General features: G+C 32.4%; 1 protein-coding gene across 1 annotated transcript in view; it reads right to left on the bottom strand.

Annotated features, from left to right (window-relative positions):
- Positions 1–13824: 13824 nt before the first annotated feature.
- Positions 13825–17682, bottom strand: part of LOC149896722 (neural/ectodermal development factor IMP-L2-like) — a 68957-nt gene continuing 65099 nt past the window's right edge. The window contains exons 5-7 of the mRNA XM_090117188.1: positions 16943–17136; positions 15156–15278; positions 13825–14642 (exon numbers count right to left, since the gene is read on the bottom strand). Of these exons, the coding sequence (XP_089973314.1) occupies positions 14622–14642; positions 15156–15278; positions 16943–17136 (338 nt within the window). The 3' untranslated portion in view covers positions 13825–14621. The remainder of the gene's footprint in view (positions 14643–15155; positions 15279–16942; positions 17137–17682) is intronic.

Genomic DNA, 17682 nt, shown 5'->3' with positions numbered 1-17682 from the left:
CCATAATCCACCACGCTGGCCAAGTGCGGGCAGATGTCACATGTCGAACTTTTGATTCTTCGACATGTCAGTTTCCTCCCGATGTTTGCCTTCACCGTTTAGTTAACTTATTTGTTTTAAATAAATTATTTTATTATTAATTTGTTTAATAGAACCTGTAAGTACCAATATTGCCGAATCTTTCACAAATATTCATCCCCTATTCTAGGGGCTGCGAAAAGATTTCCAAAAAAGGTACCTAGGTATTTTTAATTGGTCAGAAAGAGTGTGAAAAATATATACTTAGTTTTTGATACATACTAAGAAAATTAAATTTTAAAAGAGCAACTATGGAGTTTTTTGCCGGTTCTTTTCCATAGATACTACTGCTTTCCGAATCGGTGGTAAATGTTAAAAATATGTATTAATGACGATTCGAAAGTGCTTCTAGAAGAAGTCTAATTGAATAAATAATTAATGTTTGAGTTTGAATGTGTACTTTGTACAGATCTACTTTCAAAATCAGATTAATAATAATTTAAATTATGTGTCCACCAATGGGCTGGTTCCAACCTCCTTATTGGATTTTGGATATTGGATTTACCGGTGAAGCCCATGACAGTGGGGATACAGCGGGCAGTCCTGCTGGACAACGCTCGGATAGTCCGTAGGTTCCTCACTCAGTCGCCCTAGGCTCCGGCCGTCTGGCCACTCAGCCGGAGTTGTTAACAACACCGCCGCGAGGCAAGATACTTGCCCCCCATTTAAATTAATCCATTGAGTATTATTATTATTATCCATATAACTACATATATGTATACTTTACGATTATAATATTATTCATTAAAATTATTATAGACAAAGAAAAAAAAAATGTCTCGGTCTGGCAGGACACAGAAGGCTGATCACCTACTTGTCCCTAAAGAAAATCGATTAGTGAAGCATATGTATAATGCATCTGCCCCTTACCACACTTGGGGACTTGGGACTTCACTCTTTTTTTATCCTACTTAATATGGATTAATTTGCATAGATATTAGGAGGATATGAAGCTTTGTAAAAAAAGACAAATTCAAAACTTAAGTTGTGGTGCTTCTTGCTTTGCCCTTTTACAAGTTATGCTAATTATGTATAGTCATTTTTTAAAGTACTACCATTTTGAAAAGTTACTTATACCGCGAATTGGCAAAAAAAGCTAGAACACAATTAAACGATACATTTATCCATATAAATAACATAAAGGGAAAGGAGATGCAATATGCAAAATGCAAATATCGATTTGGCCGGCGAGTTACGAAACCGTATCATTTGCACCGGAATCAATCATTTTGCATTCCGACAGCTTTGTATGCATGTGACCTTGCTTATTTACCCTGCTTTGCCCTGCGGTTTTACCCGCTTTGTCCGTGTGTTGTTTGTTTTACCATAACGTAATCACTACATAGTATAAAACAAAGTCGCTTTCTCTGTCCCTATGTCTCTATCTTTATAACTACGCAACGGATTTCGATGCGGTTTTTTAAATAGATAGAGTGGTAGAGTCAGCTATTAAAATAAACTGTATCAAAATCCGTTGTGTTGTTTTAAAGACCTTAGCATACATACATTCAGATAGACGCAGGAAGTGACTTTTATAATCTTTTTTAAATTTTGTATCTGTTATAAGATGCAAAATTTTCAAATCAGAACCGTGGTTCCTGAGATTAGCGAGTGCAAACAAACAAACTCTTCAGCTTTATTTTATATGCACATTGCACAACAGCTATAATAATTACTATTTTACTAACTTGGAAGGGCACCATGAAAGGGAGATATTATTGATATTAATTTACTTAAATATATAGTATCTTGATTACCTAAATCATACTTATGGAGAAACATGTAGAGATTCTTATTACATTGTATATTAGGTACATATTATTATGGTCTACACTGCATAGGTGTAGTTTATGTAAGTCAAACTATTTAATTTGGTATGTTACTTGTCTATTACTAATTAAGTTTACGTTTAAAAAAAAGGGAAGAGCCGACATAACAATAATTAAGGAAAATAATTTGGAAAATCCAAAAGTGCACGCCTCATAATTTTTTTTAATAATTATTTATTAATTATTATTTTTGTTTATTTAATTACAATTAAACCACATCGAATCAGACCCTGAAAAATGAAAGGGTTCTATTCCTGAGCATACTCAAGCGTAAGAGAAAAAAAAAGACTCGATTAGTAAAGTATTTCGGTCGCTATCGTGTTAACAAGAAAAAGGATCCGCATATACAGACACACGGACGTCCAAGACAGAACTTTTTTAAACTGTTTTTTAACTAGTTTAAATAACAAAAATGACATCAAAAATATCATGAACGTTAAAAATAGTGTTTTTTCTTAATATGTGTGTGTATGTATTATCTTACAAGTGCAATGTATGATACATAAAGACATTTTAAGTTTGAAAAATAAGATGTTTTGCGCGAAGTGACAGTAGTACCCAGCTCAACGCTTCGCTTATGAGGCGTGCAATACGATTAATCTTTAATGTCTATTACAAAGATGTTTTAATTCTATCCTCTTCTACTTATTATCCTTCCTACTAATAATTTTAATATTATAAATCGGAAAGTTTGTGAGGATGGATGTATGTGTACGTGTATGTATATTTGTTACTCTTTCACGCAAATAGTATAGAATCGATTACAATGAAATTTAGCAAACATATAGAGGGTAACTTGGATTAACACATAGGATAGTTTTTATCCCGGAAATACCACAGGAAAGGGAAGTATGCGGGTTTTTCTTTGAAAGCGAAGGCAAAGCCGCGGGCGGAAAGCTAGTACAGTTATAAGTTTAGACATAATTGCACGTATGACGCAAATTGTAGATGTTTTAAACTTTGAGAAATGCAGAATATTATAATATGGTAGCTAAATTTAGTAGTTTGTATCGAAAACCTTATAAAACCTAATTATGTGAAGAGTAATGTTTATTTAAAAACACCGACCCAAATAATGCCGAAAATTACAAACCTCAAAAACTTTGGCCCAATTTACAAAGTGTAACAACTTATTATAAGCCTATTATTTATCAAGTACATATTACTATAATAATAAACTCGATTGAATTCGGTCCAATTACTCAGCACATCACGATTGATTATCCAATGTTACGCAAAATATAATTTAATTGTGCCAATTCAATAGTTTGGTACGAATATTATTTTAGTTAAGTATTTGGTTGTTATTCATTTGATATATATATTTCTTTTAAAACTTATTGCTTGAAACCTATCATATGAATATTATAAATACGAAATTATAATGCTTTTACAACTAAACCAATGTACCGAATTAGATAATTTTTGAAATGAAAATAGTTACCTAGAGGCGCATGTTTAACTACATTTTTGTCATACGTTGAAATAGGGGATGAAAGTTTGATAATCTATATTATAATAAAAATGAATCGCTAAATGTGTTGGTAAGCGCAAAACTCGAGAACGGCTGAACCGATTTAGTTAATTCTTTTTTTATAATAATTTTCCTTGAAGTACTAGGATGGTTCTAATGGAGAGGAAACGTAAACATGTACCTACCACGGGCGAAGCCGGGGCAGACCGCTAGTATCTACTAAAATACATACAAAATTTCATAAATTTCGCTTAACCATGAAAAATACAAGACGACTTTTTAAAGGAGAATGGGCATTTTACTATGGAAGTTGGGCCTGAACCCTTGAGTTGGACCAATACACATTAGATATTGTTTTTATAATAGATCATAACACATACATAACGGGAAAAATATATATAAAAAAATAATCAACCGGGTTTTTGTACAGTCACATCAAGTTTTATTTCTTTGTGTATAATATTTTTTGCAATAATTAACTGTTATAAGACAATGACAATATCTTTATGTTACTCCAATTCACTTTCACTTACAAATTACGTACTAATCTTAAGCCTTCTAATAACCGAAATACACTAATATTATGTTTTGTAACAGGTAACTACCTATACCGTGTTTATTATAATTTAACGTAGTTAGACGTTTTTTGTGGTTAAAGTCAGTCACTCCAGTGACATTTAGATTTATACTTACTTCACTCGAATTAAAAAAACCGTTATTGTGCGCAAAATAATAGCCAAATAAATAAAACTTTTTGCCTTGACTGTACAAGAACCCGGTTGATTTATTTTTTTATTTTATTTTTTTCGTATGGTATGTGTAATGATCTATCACAAAAACAATGTTTCGTGTGTATTGGTCTTAGCCCAAGTTTCAGGCCCAATTTGCCCATTCTCCTTTCATGTTTAATTTACATAACATCATATCAATTTAAATTTTAAACACATCACTCATAATACCTACTCATCACTATTTAAGTTCTACCGTAAAAGGCAAGAACATCACTAGTTTATCGATATGACAATCCATCGATAAATTCGGAGCAAGGTCGCCATAAAAATACCGATGCTATGTACGGTTGTTCTTAGAAATAACATCGATATCGATACAGTATTGCATAAACATAGGTGTAACTCCTATTAGGGTTCCGTACTGAAAGGGTAAAAATCCCTATTATTGAGACTTCGTAGTCTGTCTGTCTGTCTCTAGGCTGTATCTCATAAACCGTCATAGATTGAAAGCTGAAATTTTCACAAATGATATTTTTCCGTTGCCGCTATAACAAAAAATACTAAAAATTGAATTGAATTCGTGCGCGAGTCCGACTCGCACTTGGCCGGTTTTTATTACAAGCTAATACTAATTCAATTAGATGAATGATTTGCAAATTTTGTTGTGCATTTTAAACTAGCTACACGGCCCGATTTCGCACGGGAGCAGTTAGAATGTAAACCATGAAAGTAGTTTTTTACTTTGTGTTGAAACAGTTTCATTAAAAGTAATAAGGAGTTTTTTTATTAGTACATATGTATCAGTTATATAATAATACTTCTATACTAATAATATAATTATGTAAAGCTGTACTTTGTTTGAAAGCACTAATCTCAGAAACTACTTGCCTGTGAAAGCTAAGAAGAAAGAATATGAGATTTTCTCAAAAATTTGATGTACATGGTAATATAGTGACAACATGATCCATTTTTTTTTGTGTGGTGTTTCTCAATGTTAGCCAGAAGGGCTTCTACATTTTAACGCGGGGGTGAACGGAAGGTTCACCCTGGTAGCGACATGCACAAGGGCGTCCCCCCTTGACGGGGATCTCGAACCTCGGCTTGGGCTGTCGCTTGAGTGGAGGAGGCCAGCTGAAGGGCCCTAATCGGACGGGACAACATGATCCAATGTAATTAAAATAACAGGATGTTATTCCGTTTACTTTGATAAAATAGACTAGGGTTTGTAGATTGATAAGATTTTCCATAATTTCCAATGATTTATTTTAAAACAATAATAATTGATATACTAAACAGAACCCTAAAAAATGAATAAAACTCCTTTGAATACCTACCGTTTTAACATTTTTAATATAATTTAAAGGTACCTATACCTAATGCTTGCGTAAATCTTTACTTATTTTTTAGATAATATTACAAAGCTGAAGAGTTTGTTTGATTGTTTGAACGCGCTAATCTCAGGCTAGTAGAAGCTGGTCCGATTTGAAAAATGCTTTGGGTGTTAAATAGCCCATTTATCGAGGAAGGCTATTTATAGGCTTATATATCATGACCAACAGGAGCGGAGCAGTGCGGGTAAAACCGCGGGGCACGGCTAGTACTAAATTATTTAGTTATCTAGCTTCTAAAATGTAGATTACTAGTATAATTTCTAAACACGTATTGGTTTGCCAATCTCTTGTAAGCTTCGTCGATATGTATCGATCATGTTTTTAAGTTATAAGCTGAGGAGGTTTGATATAAATAAAATGACAAAATATTAAATTTTATATTGAATGAAATGAAAGTTTTATACTGAATAAAAATAACTTTAGGTTTGGAAGTAAGGTGTTAAAAACACACTGGTAATATATTTTTTTGTAAATATGTATGTAATTACGATGGAGTACCTAAGTAGTTTATAATCTGTTAAACATAAGTTTTGTAAAAACACACAAACATTGAATCAACTGTATAAAATATAATTTTCATCGCAGATATAATTTAAGTTGTGATCAATAAAAGTTGATAAATTGTTTTATGAATACCTATTCCTACTTTCCCAAAAATATTTATTTAAGATGTAATAAGTTTCACAAAATCTAAACGTTCATACAATTTATGATTTTGAAAACAGACTGAATAGCATCGTTTCGTCAATTATTGTTTGCAATACTTAATAGTAACTTATAACTTAATTAAGTATTGTTATAATTTGGACCAATCACGACACAGTGATCCTAATTTCGATGCGCACGATTCGACAGCTTAGTCAGGTTTTGAGTACCTATGAGTTAAGGTGCTCGTCGATTATCCATATAATTAAACTAGCCGCGCTCCGCGATATCACCCTCGTGGCTCCGCTTCTGTTGGTCTTAGCGTGATGATATATAGCCTATAGCCTTCCTCGAAAAATGGGCTATCCAACACTGAAATAATTTTTCAAATCGGACCAGTAGTTCTTGAGATTAGCGCGTTCAAACAATTTTAGTATAGATTATTTTGACTTATCAAGACAAGTTTTGGCCTTTTAAGTTACCTATGGTATGTGTTCAGATTTTAAATTAACAATTTCATTTTTTTATATTATCTATTTAAACTGCTTTTCTTCAAATAAAAGTAAATATAAGGCAATTGTAGTTGCGTACATAAAAAATTCATACGTATTTAAAAGAAAAATATACTTAGTACAAATAAAAAATATAAGGTACTTGTTTATTTTTTGTTAAACACATTTGTCAGTTTTAATTTTTAGTAGGTACGATAAAGAATATTATAATTTTATAACATGGATGGTGTGTAACAACCTTTATACCTAGTTTAAAAATTGCAATGTTTTTTGCCATTGAATTCGTATTAAATATAATTAGTAATTTGTCTTATGTAATATGTACAATGATTGATTGGACAAGTTATTTAATTAAGATGAAGTATTTATTTAACTATTGATTAAATTAAATTAAACACAGTTTTAAATTTTCGCCCGCAGCTTCGCCCACATTGTCAAAAGAAAATCTGCATAGTTCCCGTTCCCGTGACTATCCGTAACTAATAACTATCCTACGCTAATCGTCACCCTTTATGTGTGTGCCAAATTTCATGAAAATCAGTTCAGCAGTTTTTGTGTGTAGAAGTAACAAACAAGGATACACATTTTCGCATTTATTACATTAGTAATTTAGTAGGATATCACGTAAAAGCACTTGACAGAATCTAATTTATATTGTTGAGATCAAAATATAGATCATATTAGATTATTGTGTCACGATCGACTACCTTTTGTTACAATCAATTGGTTTTATTAAAATGGTTTTGTTTAATAATAATTATTAGAATAAGGTACTTATATCTGTTTACTAAATTTTTTTCCAACCCCGATAAAGAAGTTTCACTTCAAAAACTTGGGAAGTGAAATTGTTACATGCAATTGTTGTTAATTACAATAACGTGATAATATTATAATTTACTAGCGACCCGCCCCGGCTTCGCACGGGTGCAATGCTGATACTAAGTACACTACAGAAAAACTTTTAACGTTGTATATAAAAACATAGCGGCCCGGCCTGCCGGTATACCGCTGCAAACGGTACGTCCCGCAATTTTTAAATCTGTAATATCTTCGAAAATATTCACTTAAATCATACGGTATAAAGGGCCATATAGATCTATATTAAATGAACAATGTATTCAAGGTATTTAATTGGTTATGGATTAATGCTGTATTGGTTTAAATCGCTTCGAAAATTAGCCATTATTTGACGTAAAAAGTAAATGACAAAAAAAAGTTATTGTGGGTAATCCATAAGAGATAGACATATGCCATCGCGGACTTTTCTGGAGACCTTTTCAATGTGTACAATACTTAGTACATTATTTTGATAAAACTCATAGGGTTCAGCCTGCGTTTGCAATGTAAGCGGAAAAAATGTAATTATTTACGACATCACATTAGAAACCTCTAACAGTACTTCTCCACTATTTAATCACTCCCCTTTAATCACTCTATCTATTAAAAAAAACCGCATCAAAATCCGTTGTGTTGTTTCAAAGATTTAAGCGTACAAAGGGACATAGGGAAATAGGGACAGAGAATGCGACTTTGTTTTATACTATGTAGTGATAGTGATAGTGATAGTGATGATGATAACGTGAATAATCCAATCCTAAATACCTACTAAAATACTTCGAAATAGGTTAAAGCAATACATTTTTAAAATTTTTGAGCGATATCTATACAAATTTCTTTGGATTGTAAACTTAGGTACTACCAAATTAAAATGTTCCACAAATCAAATTTAAATAAAAACGTTGTTTTTGTTTTATATAATTTTGTCTGTATGTGTAATACGATCGTAATATCTTATCTTATATAGAAATGTCCTAAAAATGGCATATGAAACATGCTTTTGATGCTCATAAGTCATAAGAAACTCAAACTTAAATTTTAAGTACATTGCAAATATGATTTAAACGGTAAAGTATTCAATATAACTAAAACATCTGAATAGCCATCTATCAATTGATTTAGATGTATCCATTCAAGTGTAAGAGCCCTAAGCTGTCTAGATTTTAGATATTAAGCTTTTAGGATTCAATTTATACAAGTAATTTATTATGAATTAACGATAATATGCGACGTCGAAATGTAATAGTTATTTCGTTTATTTTGAGAGACATCTTCATAAAATATAGAATTTGTGATAGTACGTAGTATATTCATCCGACCGGGGTTTTGCCCGCGTTATCAAAGTATTTTTGGGATAAAAAGTAGCCTACCTATGTCTTATTCTGGGTCTTCAGCTACCTACATACCAAATTTCATTGTAATCGGTTCAGTAGTATTTGTGTGAAAAAGTAACAAACATCCATCCTCAAAAACTTTCGCATTTATACATAATATTAGCAGGTTTACTTATAATTAAGTTACTAGAATGGCTTATACAACTTAAAATATGCTTATATTTTAAACATTATTGAAGTGAAACTTCTTTATCGGGGTTGGAAAAAAATTTAGTGTAACATTTTTTCGTTACGCGTGACATTTTTCCGTTACGCGCCATCTTTTTCTTATCCCTACTACGCGTGATTCGACGTATTTCTGTAACGTTGCATATAGTAAATTATTTTTTGAAAAATAAGGTCATAAAGAAGTTTCACTTCTTTTGTGTGTACTAGTACACGCACACATTTTTTTATAAATTGTGATTTCATAATCAATTTATGTGGTTAAAAATATTGATGAAATTCTGGGCGTTAACTTATCACTTTGAATAGACAAGTGGCTCTAATCGAGACTAGAATCTATCTTAAGGCTAAAATTTCATCAAGATCCAATCAGCAATTTATGTGTAAGAGTTTTAATAAGTTGTAAAACGTTGCGCACTATTATCTACTGAATTATTTACCTAAGTTTCATTTATTTTGTGCCTCTTATTAATTTTTATCAAGTTGCCAAGTTACTTATTATATAGATTTTATATATTTTGGTTAAATTGAGTCTCCTATATAATATTAAATATTAATACTAGCTGTGCCCCGCGGGTTTACCCGCATTGCTCCGCTCCTTTTGGTCATAGCGATATAATACATGTTATAGGTAGGTATTTACATACAGACAAACAGACAAAAGTTTTTAAAACTGTATTTTTGGCTTCGATATCGATTGTATAGATCACATCACGCCCCAAGTAGGTACCTATTAATAAAAAAAATTCAATGTACAGTTTCGACTTTCCTACGATTTTAATATATGTACATAAAGATGTATGTTTGTTCAAGCATCAAACCTCGAACCATTTAACCACCAAGTTATATGTAGAATGTAGATTATAACGAAAAGTGTAACGCAAAATTAGTATATTAATATTCAGTAAGATTCGTGACTACAGTAATCGCCTAGCACGATTCGAACCAATACATTCTCCATTGCAACACATATAAATTATAGAAAAAGCCCAACTGTATATTATGATTAAATTAGGATCAAAAAGAGAGAGATTATTTTTAAAGAAAAGAAATTGATCACGAGGCAGAATTAGATCGAATATTTTCGATCTTTTAAATTTTTTCTCATTATATAAAATTACTAGCGGTCCGCCCCGGCTTCGCCCGTGGTACATATGAAAAATAGATGTTGGCCGATTCTCAGACTTACCCGATATGCACAGAAAATTTCATGAGAATCGGTCCACCCGTTTCGGAGGAGTATGCAGACTAACATTGTGACACGAGAATTTTATATACAGGGTGTCTCAGAATGTTTTTCGTTTTTCAACTGACCGTTATGCGTCAACCACTGGTAGTGGGGGGAGGGGAGAGGTCTCAAACGCTTGGCAGGTTTTTGTAGTTTAGGAGTGATGAGTAATTACATGGGATCGCAGCGAGCATTTTGAGTGCGAGCGTTTTACAAATACAACGATTCGTACACTATTGTTCGGCGTATATAGGATACAATTCAATATAACAACATTACGAAATGTGCCAAGTGCTAATTTGATCAAGCATTGGGTGCGTAAGTTTGAAGAGACTGGGAACACAATGCCGGATAAATCAACGGGGCGCAAAAGAACATCGAGGACGAGCATGAACGTCGAACGCGTTCGCCAGTCTGTTATGGACGACCCGCGATAGGCACTACGATTGCGCACAACTTCCTTGAATTTGAACAAATCCACGGTGCATAGCATTATTTCCCAAGATTTGCATTTTCACCCTTATTAAATTGTTATTGTTAAAGAAATGAAGCCCGATGATCCTGCTAAACGAGTCGAATTCTGCAGGACAATGAAATTCAGGAGGAGACATCTCTTGGCCACCAAGAAGCCCAGATTTAACAACTGCTGATTTTTTTCTGTGGGGCTATCTAAAAAGTAAAGTTAACAATCCATTGCCACCCAACTTGAATGATTTGAAGCAAAGAATCACTGAAGAAATCGACGCTAATCCAAGAGCAATGCTCAGCGAGTGATTTAAAATTCTAACTCCAGGCTAAACGAGTGTAAACAAGCTAATGGGGCGCATTTGCAAACGATCGTTTTTCATAAATAAAATTCATGAACTGCCCTTTAATTTGATGCTAAATAAAACTAGTTTAAACTGAATTTTCTAATTTTTATTTCATATTAAAAAACGAAAAACATTCTGAGACACCCTTTATAAGATAAAGCACTAGCATACGGTTCGCCCCGGCTTCGCCCGTGGTACATATTTACGTTTTCTCTACATAAGAACCATCATCGTTCTTCAAGGAATATTCTCTATTGCATCACTTATAGACTACAGGCCCATGTTGAAAAAAATATGGGTCATTTGAACCACCAGGTGACCTATCTAGAACGATATAAGAGCATAAAATAATAAGACTCAGCACTATGCCGTCACTTGTAAGAATTGTCCAACTGAGTGCAGATGAGAATTCGAAAGTACAGGTAGAAATTTTTTCCCCTTGTGTCCATGATTTTTGTATGGCGTTGCGGAATAATGGATTAAAAGCAGTATATATAAATAGTATGACACAGATGCCGTACAAAATCAAATGACCAAATTTACCCCGGCAATTGTCGGAAAATAAAAATAAATTCCGACTTTGTGGACCACCATTTTTGTACATTTGCACTCAGTTGGACAGCTTACAAGTGACGGCACAGTGCTGAATCTTATTATATTATGCTCTTATATCGTTCTAGATAGGTCGCCTGGTGGTTCAAATGACCCATAATTTTTTTCAACAGGGGCCTGGAGTCTATTATTTATTTAATATTATTTATTATAATAATAGACTTGAGTTCAATTTTTTTTAATTAGAATCCTATTAAAAGAAGAGTAGAATAGTATCTTGCAAAGAAATAATTTTGATTCAACTATTTTGTTGTAATACTTCGGTAACAATAATTGGACCATTGGACGGACCTATTTGATGAAAATTTATATCCATGGATCTGGATTATGGATGGTCTGAAAATTGGTCGTAATATACTTATTTTTCATATGTCTTGGCAGAACAACTTTTAACGGTTCAGCTTTATTTCAAATAATTTTAAAGAAAAAGTAACTTGCCAAATAAACTTGAACACAAAGAAATATCATCAAAATTAGAGCAGTAGTTTTACATATTATTGCAAATAGGTTATTCAAATATTCTGAGATTTCATTCACATCCGTTCAGATATTGTAATTTTATGAATTTAAAACATATTTCCCTTGAAACTATCGCATTTTGATATTTCCAACCTACTTAAAAAAAGGATGAATTTCTCAATTAAACTGAATTTTTTAAGTGAAATTTCTTTAACCGCGTTTAGAGAAAATTTTTACGGTCACGTCATGGCAAGACTGTCACGTCATGGAGTAAGGCGACGGTTTTGGTATCTTTGAATCTTGCCAAAGAAGTTTCACTTCTGACACGTGTGCTTAACACACACGTTCTTTTTTAGGTTTTTACCTCTGTACTTTCGAGGGACCGATTTTGATAATTATTATTTTACTAGGTTTCCGCCCGCGGCTTCGCCCGCGCAGTCAAAGAACAACCCGCATAGTTCCCGTTCCCGTGGGATTTCCAGGATTGCGTCATTTTCCCGGGATAAAAAGTAGCCTATGTCCTTTCTCGGGTATCAAAATATCTCCATACCAAATTTCATGAAAATTGGTTCAGTAGTTTAGGCGTGATTGAGTAACAGACAGACAGACAGAGTTACTTTCGCATTTATAATATTAGCACAGACTAATAATAATATACTACGTATACAAATATTAGTATGGATTTGATAGCTAGTGTCTCGCATTTAAAGGTTTATTTCTGACTTAATACCTCTATAGGCGGTAAGGATTTTGTTAATTATTTTATTATTAGATATTTAAGTAGTAAGTACGAATGAATGAGATGGGTTATTTTAAATATAAACACAATTTCATATTTTTACTTCTAGTAACTTTGCAAAATGATCACTTACATAACTTACATACAACATGCAAATTAATATTTCAACTTATGTTATAAATCATTGGTTCGTTTACACTTTGACAGGTGCAAATATTTAGGTCGTAACTTAGAAACTAAGTGGATCCGTGTAAACCTACATAATACATATCTATAGTTTAATTGAGCATTTAATCTAAACAAATATTATATATTCTATAACCAATACTAATATTATTAAGCTGACAAGTTTGTTTGTTTGAACGCGCTAATCTCAGGAACAACTGGTCCGATTTGTAAAATTATTTCACTGTTAGATAAACCATTAATTATATATACCTACCATCACGCTAAGATCAATATGAGCGTAGCAATGCGGGTAAAACCGTTGATCTTAGCGTGATGATATATAGCCTATAGTCTTCCTCGATAAATGGGCTATCTAACACCGAAAGAATTTTACAAATCGGACCAGTTGTTCCTGAGATTAGCGCGTTCAAACAAACAAACATACACACAAACTCTTCAGCTTTATAATATTAGTATAGATGATACTTTATGATGTACTAGCTTACCGCCCGCGGCTTCGCCCGCTTTGTCTAAAACCTAATAAATTATATATTATGTACTAAAACCTTCCTCTTGAATCACTCTATCTATTAAAAAAAACCACATCTAAATCCGTTGCGGAGTTTTAAAGATTTAAGCATATATGTATAGGGACATAGGGACAGAAAAAGCGACTTTGTTTTATACTATGTAGTGATGATGTGTAGGTAGTGATAGTTGAAGTGGGTAGGTACAATAAAAACAACACAATCCGTTCAAATGTATTTATTTCAATCACAGTCCTACATAAGTATTAAAAATCACAATATAATATCTTTTACATAATTATTAATATTTTAACAATTTTATATATTTAAAGGCAAAAAATTGAAAGCCTCTATAGGCGGGACCAGCCGCACCAAGTTTATATTAAAATAAATGCGACAGTATGTTGGGTTATAACAACAGAACGGCTGAACCGATTTTGATGGATTTTAACATTTCGATAGACTAAAGTAAGACGTGGTGGTATACAGTTTTGTAATGTGTGAATAACATTAAAACATGGAGATGGACTTCGTTAAAAAGAAAATTTTGAATATTCAAAAAGAAATAGCAACAAAATTAATTTTGATACACATTTTCTTTAAAAACATTAATAAAAAATTAAAATCACATGTATTATTAGATATAGATAGGTTTTTGTACTGTTTTTCACAATATTGATAACATCCTATAACTATTACTTGTATAAACCAAAACCCACATATTTGTTCTAAGTAAGTTTAAGTTGACTTAGATTTACTTAGAACCAAGAATACAAATACTTTTAAACGGTTTTAATTTCATATTTTGAACATCATTTTTCTTTTAATTCACAATACTATTGGTCAGAAATATTTACATGAATACAATATTAAAATACAAATATGTAAAGTTCTAGGAAGATTCGTCTAAAAACAATAAAAATAAATATAAAAAACGCAGCGTTTCGCCGTTCGTGTGAAGTGCTCTTATAAGTAACAGGAACATCGTGTTAAGTAAACTTGCTTTGTTTTGCTTCAGCATTATCCATCTTTGTCGTCCGGCTGAAATAAAGCTATCTTCATATAATAAACGTTTAAAAAACGCAGGTATTTTTAATTAAATTTTATTTAGTATATAATATGTGGTCAATGAAATCAGGTAATGCAATAAACTGTTAGGTTTTATTAAATCCGTTCAGGAGATTTTGAGATAATATTAGAGAAACAGACTTGTGTTAATTAGATCATTGATTTTTACTATAAGTCATAAAAATAAATAAATAAATAATTATTTCAGGACAATTTTCACACACGGCACGATCTGATCCCATACTAAGCTTTCGCTCGTGTTATGGAAACCAGATGGCTGATAAACATACATATAATTATATAGAATACACAATTATAATATTTAAAATACCTACATAATTATATAGATAATTAACACCCAGGCACAGAGCAAACATTTATGTTCATCACACTAATATTTGCCCCGGGTGGGAATCGAACCCACGACCTCTGGCCTCTAACGTCAAATAATAACTTTAAAATCAGACAAAAAACATAAAAACTTACTCGAGCCGGATAAACGAAGGTTTTAATTTCAGCGGAACCAAATATATTACTGGCGTGACAACTAAACTCGCCCATGTCTTCCCAGCGGAGCCCCGCGATTACTAGCTCGCCTGAACGGAGCACCTGGGGATAAAATATAATATATAATACTTATAATCTTAATATATATAAATCTCGTGTCACAATGTTTGTCCTCAATGGGCTCCTAATTCCTAAACCACTTAACCGATTATAATAAAACTAGGTTTCCGCCCGCGGCTTCGCTCGCGCAGTCAAAGAAAAACCCGCATAGTTCCCGTTCCCGTGGGATTTCCGGGATAAAACCTATCCTATGTGTTAATCCAAGTTACCCTATATATGTGTGTTAAATTTCATTGTAATCGGTTCAGTAGTTTTTACGTGAAAGAGTAACAAACATCCATACATCCATACATCCTTACAAACTTTCGCCTTTATAATTATAATAGTATTAAGAAAGATATTCGCACACCATGTGCAGTTCGATCCAACTTGGGAGATAGGATAGTTTAAACAAAACACAAGTACCACGGGCGAAGCCGGGGCGGACTTTTAAATTATATTTAGAAATTACGTTTTTAATGCAATTTATTCATCATATTATTTGGTTAATAAATCACATTTTATTTCAGCGCCATCTAGTGACGAGTTGCAGAACTTTGACAATTGTGACGTGTGTGTGGTTTAAATATTGAAATGATATTATTTTCATCTTATATATAAAAATGAATCGCAAAATGTGTTGGTAAGCGCATAACTCGAGAACGGCTGAACCGATTTCGATAATTCTTTTTTTATTATATTCCTTGAAGTACGCGGATGGTTTTCATGTAGAGAAAACGTAAATATGTACCACGGGCGAAGCCGGGGCGGACCGCTAGTTATAAATAAATAATAGGTACAATTATAATTTTAAAATGTATTGAGTTCAGTTATTAATTAGTTCTAAGAATAATTTTATGCCCTTAATTTTACTTAACAAAGAGTAAAATTGTAATTAGGTAAGGACATATTCTAATCTACCTGAGTATAATTTTATGATAGACATAATTAAAGTCTTAAATATAAACAACCATTATTTACGACAAGTTTATTAGAAGCTTATTTAGGTAAAAAATTACGATTATTAATTATTATTATCCTATTTATTTATTTATTTATTTATTACGCCAAACCAACAGTAAATACATATAAATCATTGCAAGCTTAAATCTAGAAGTATATAAATGGTAAGGATGTATCTACCAATTATAGGTAAGGACAATTCATTTAGAATATCATAAACTTACTTAAATTGTACCAACTAAATCAACATAGCGTTTCATATGTTAATTTATTTTATGACTAACGTAACTATATTTAAAGTAATTAACAATATTTTTAGAAAAAATTGAATACGAATCAAAGCAAATATCCACCAAATTAGATTATCCTAGATTATACTTATAACATTTTCGCCAAGATTATATGGAATAGGTCCATCAGAGATACACAGTCTTATTATGTTATTGAGTTATTCTATAATATACAAAAAGAAGGGTTGCACTGGGGGAGTGCCGACAGAAGTGAAAACTTGATTATTAACGTTGAGCATGTTTGATATTTTGGAATGGTATCCGTCTTACGCTTTTTCGATCAGGTCACGTGTCCTGACGCGAGTTTAAGATTTTATACCCATTACAGAAAAAGTGCTCAACGCCGCTAAAGAAGTTTTCACTTCAATAAGATTTCGCTTGAGACCGCTAAAAACCAATAAACACAAAAATTACCTTCATCCTCTGATCATTCTTAACAACTTTTCCATTATTATCCTTCCATACCACATTAGGCCTTGGATGTCCCCGCACGCGGCACGGCAACGCGACATTAGTTCCAATTATGTCCACGAACACTTTGTATGAAACGAGGATGCGTGGCGCTAGTGGGACCAGTTTGGAACGCTCTGATAATTCTGTGCTGCCATCTAGTGGGGAGTAGAAAGAGTTAGATTTAGTGGTTGTGTTAATGTTGTTGTTAATATTCTTTAATAATATTAAAAGAGCGTAAATATTATAAATTTGTATTTTGCCTAAAAAAATGTAGTGTATTGAGTTGTGGTTAAGCTAAAGCGTGTATACAGAAATAATATCGGGGTAAGTAATTAAACTAAAGCGCCACGTTCGTTCCAATTATGTCCACGAACACTTTGTATGAAACGAGGATGCGTGGCGCTAGTGGGACCAGTTTGGAACGCTCTGATAGCTCTGTGCCATCTAGTGGTGAGTGGAAAGGTTTAGTAAAATATGTGAAGCTTTCTAACGTCTGCTTAATGTTTTTGTGTATTCTGTACATTATAATTCAAGGCTATCGATTGATGTATGGGTAATCAAGGAAAGTGTATTTTTTAAAAACGATTTATAGAGTTTTAGTAATATTATATTATGTATTACAGATAGTAATAATTTCAAATTCTTGTATTTTATTGTATTTTTATGTTTTATTGTATGTAGGTAAATATATTGTGAAAATT

This window comes from Colias eurytheme, chromosome 27, assembly GCF_061535395.1.
Source record: "Colias eurytheme isolate Ceu_HAF_F1 chromosome 27, ilColEury1 Martin Lab GWU primary, whole genome shotgun sequence".
Taxonomy (NCBI): Eukaryota; Metazoa; Arthropoda; class Insecta; order Lepidoptera; family Pieridae; genus Colias; species Colias eurytheme.
This window is presented reverse-complemented; position numbering and strand designations above follow the sequence as displayed.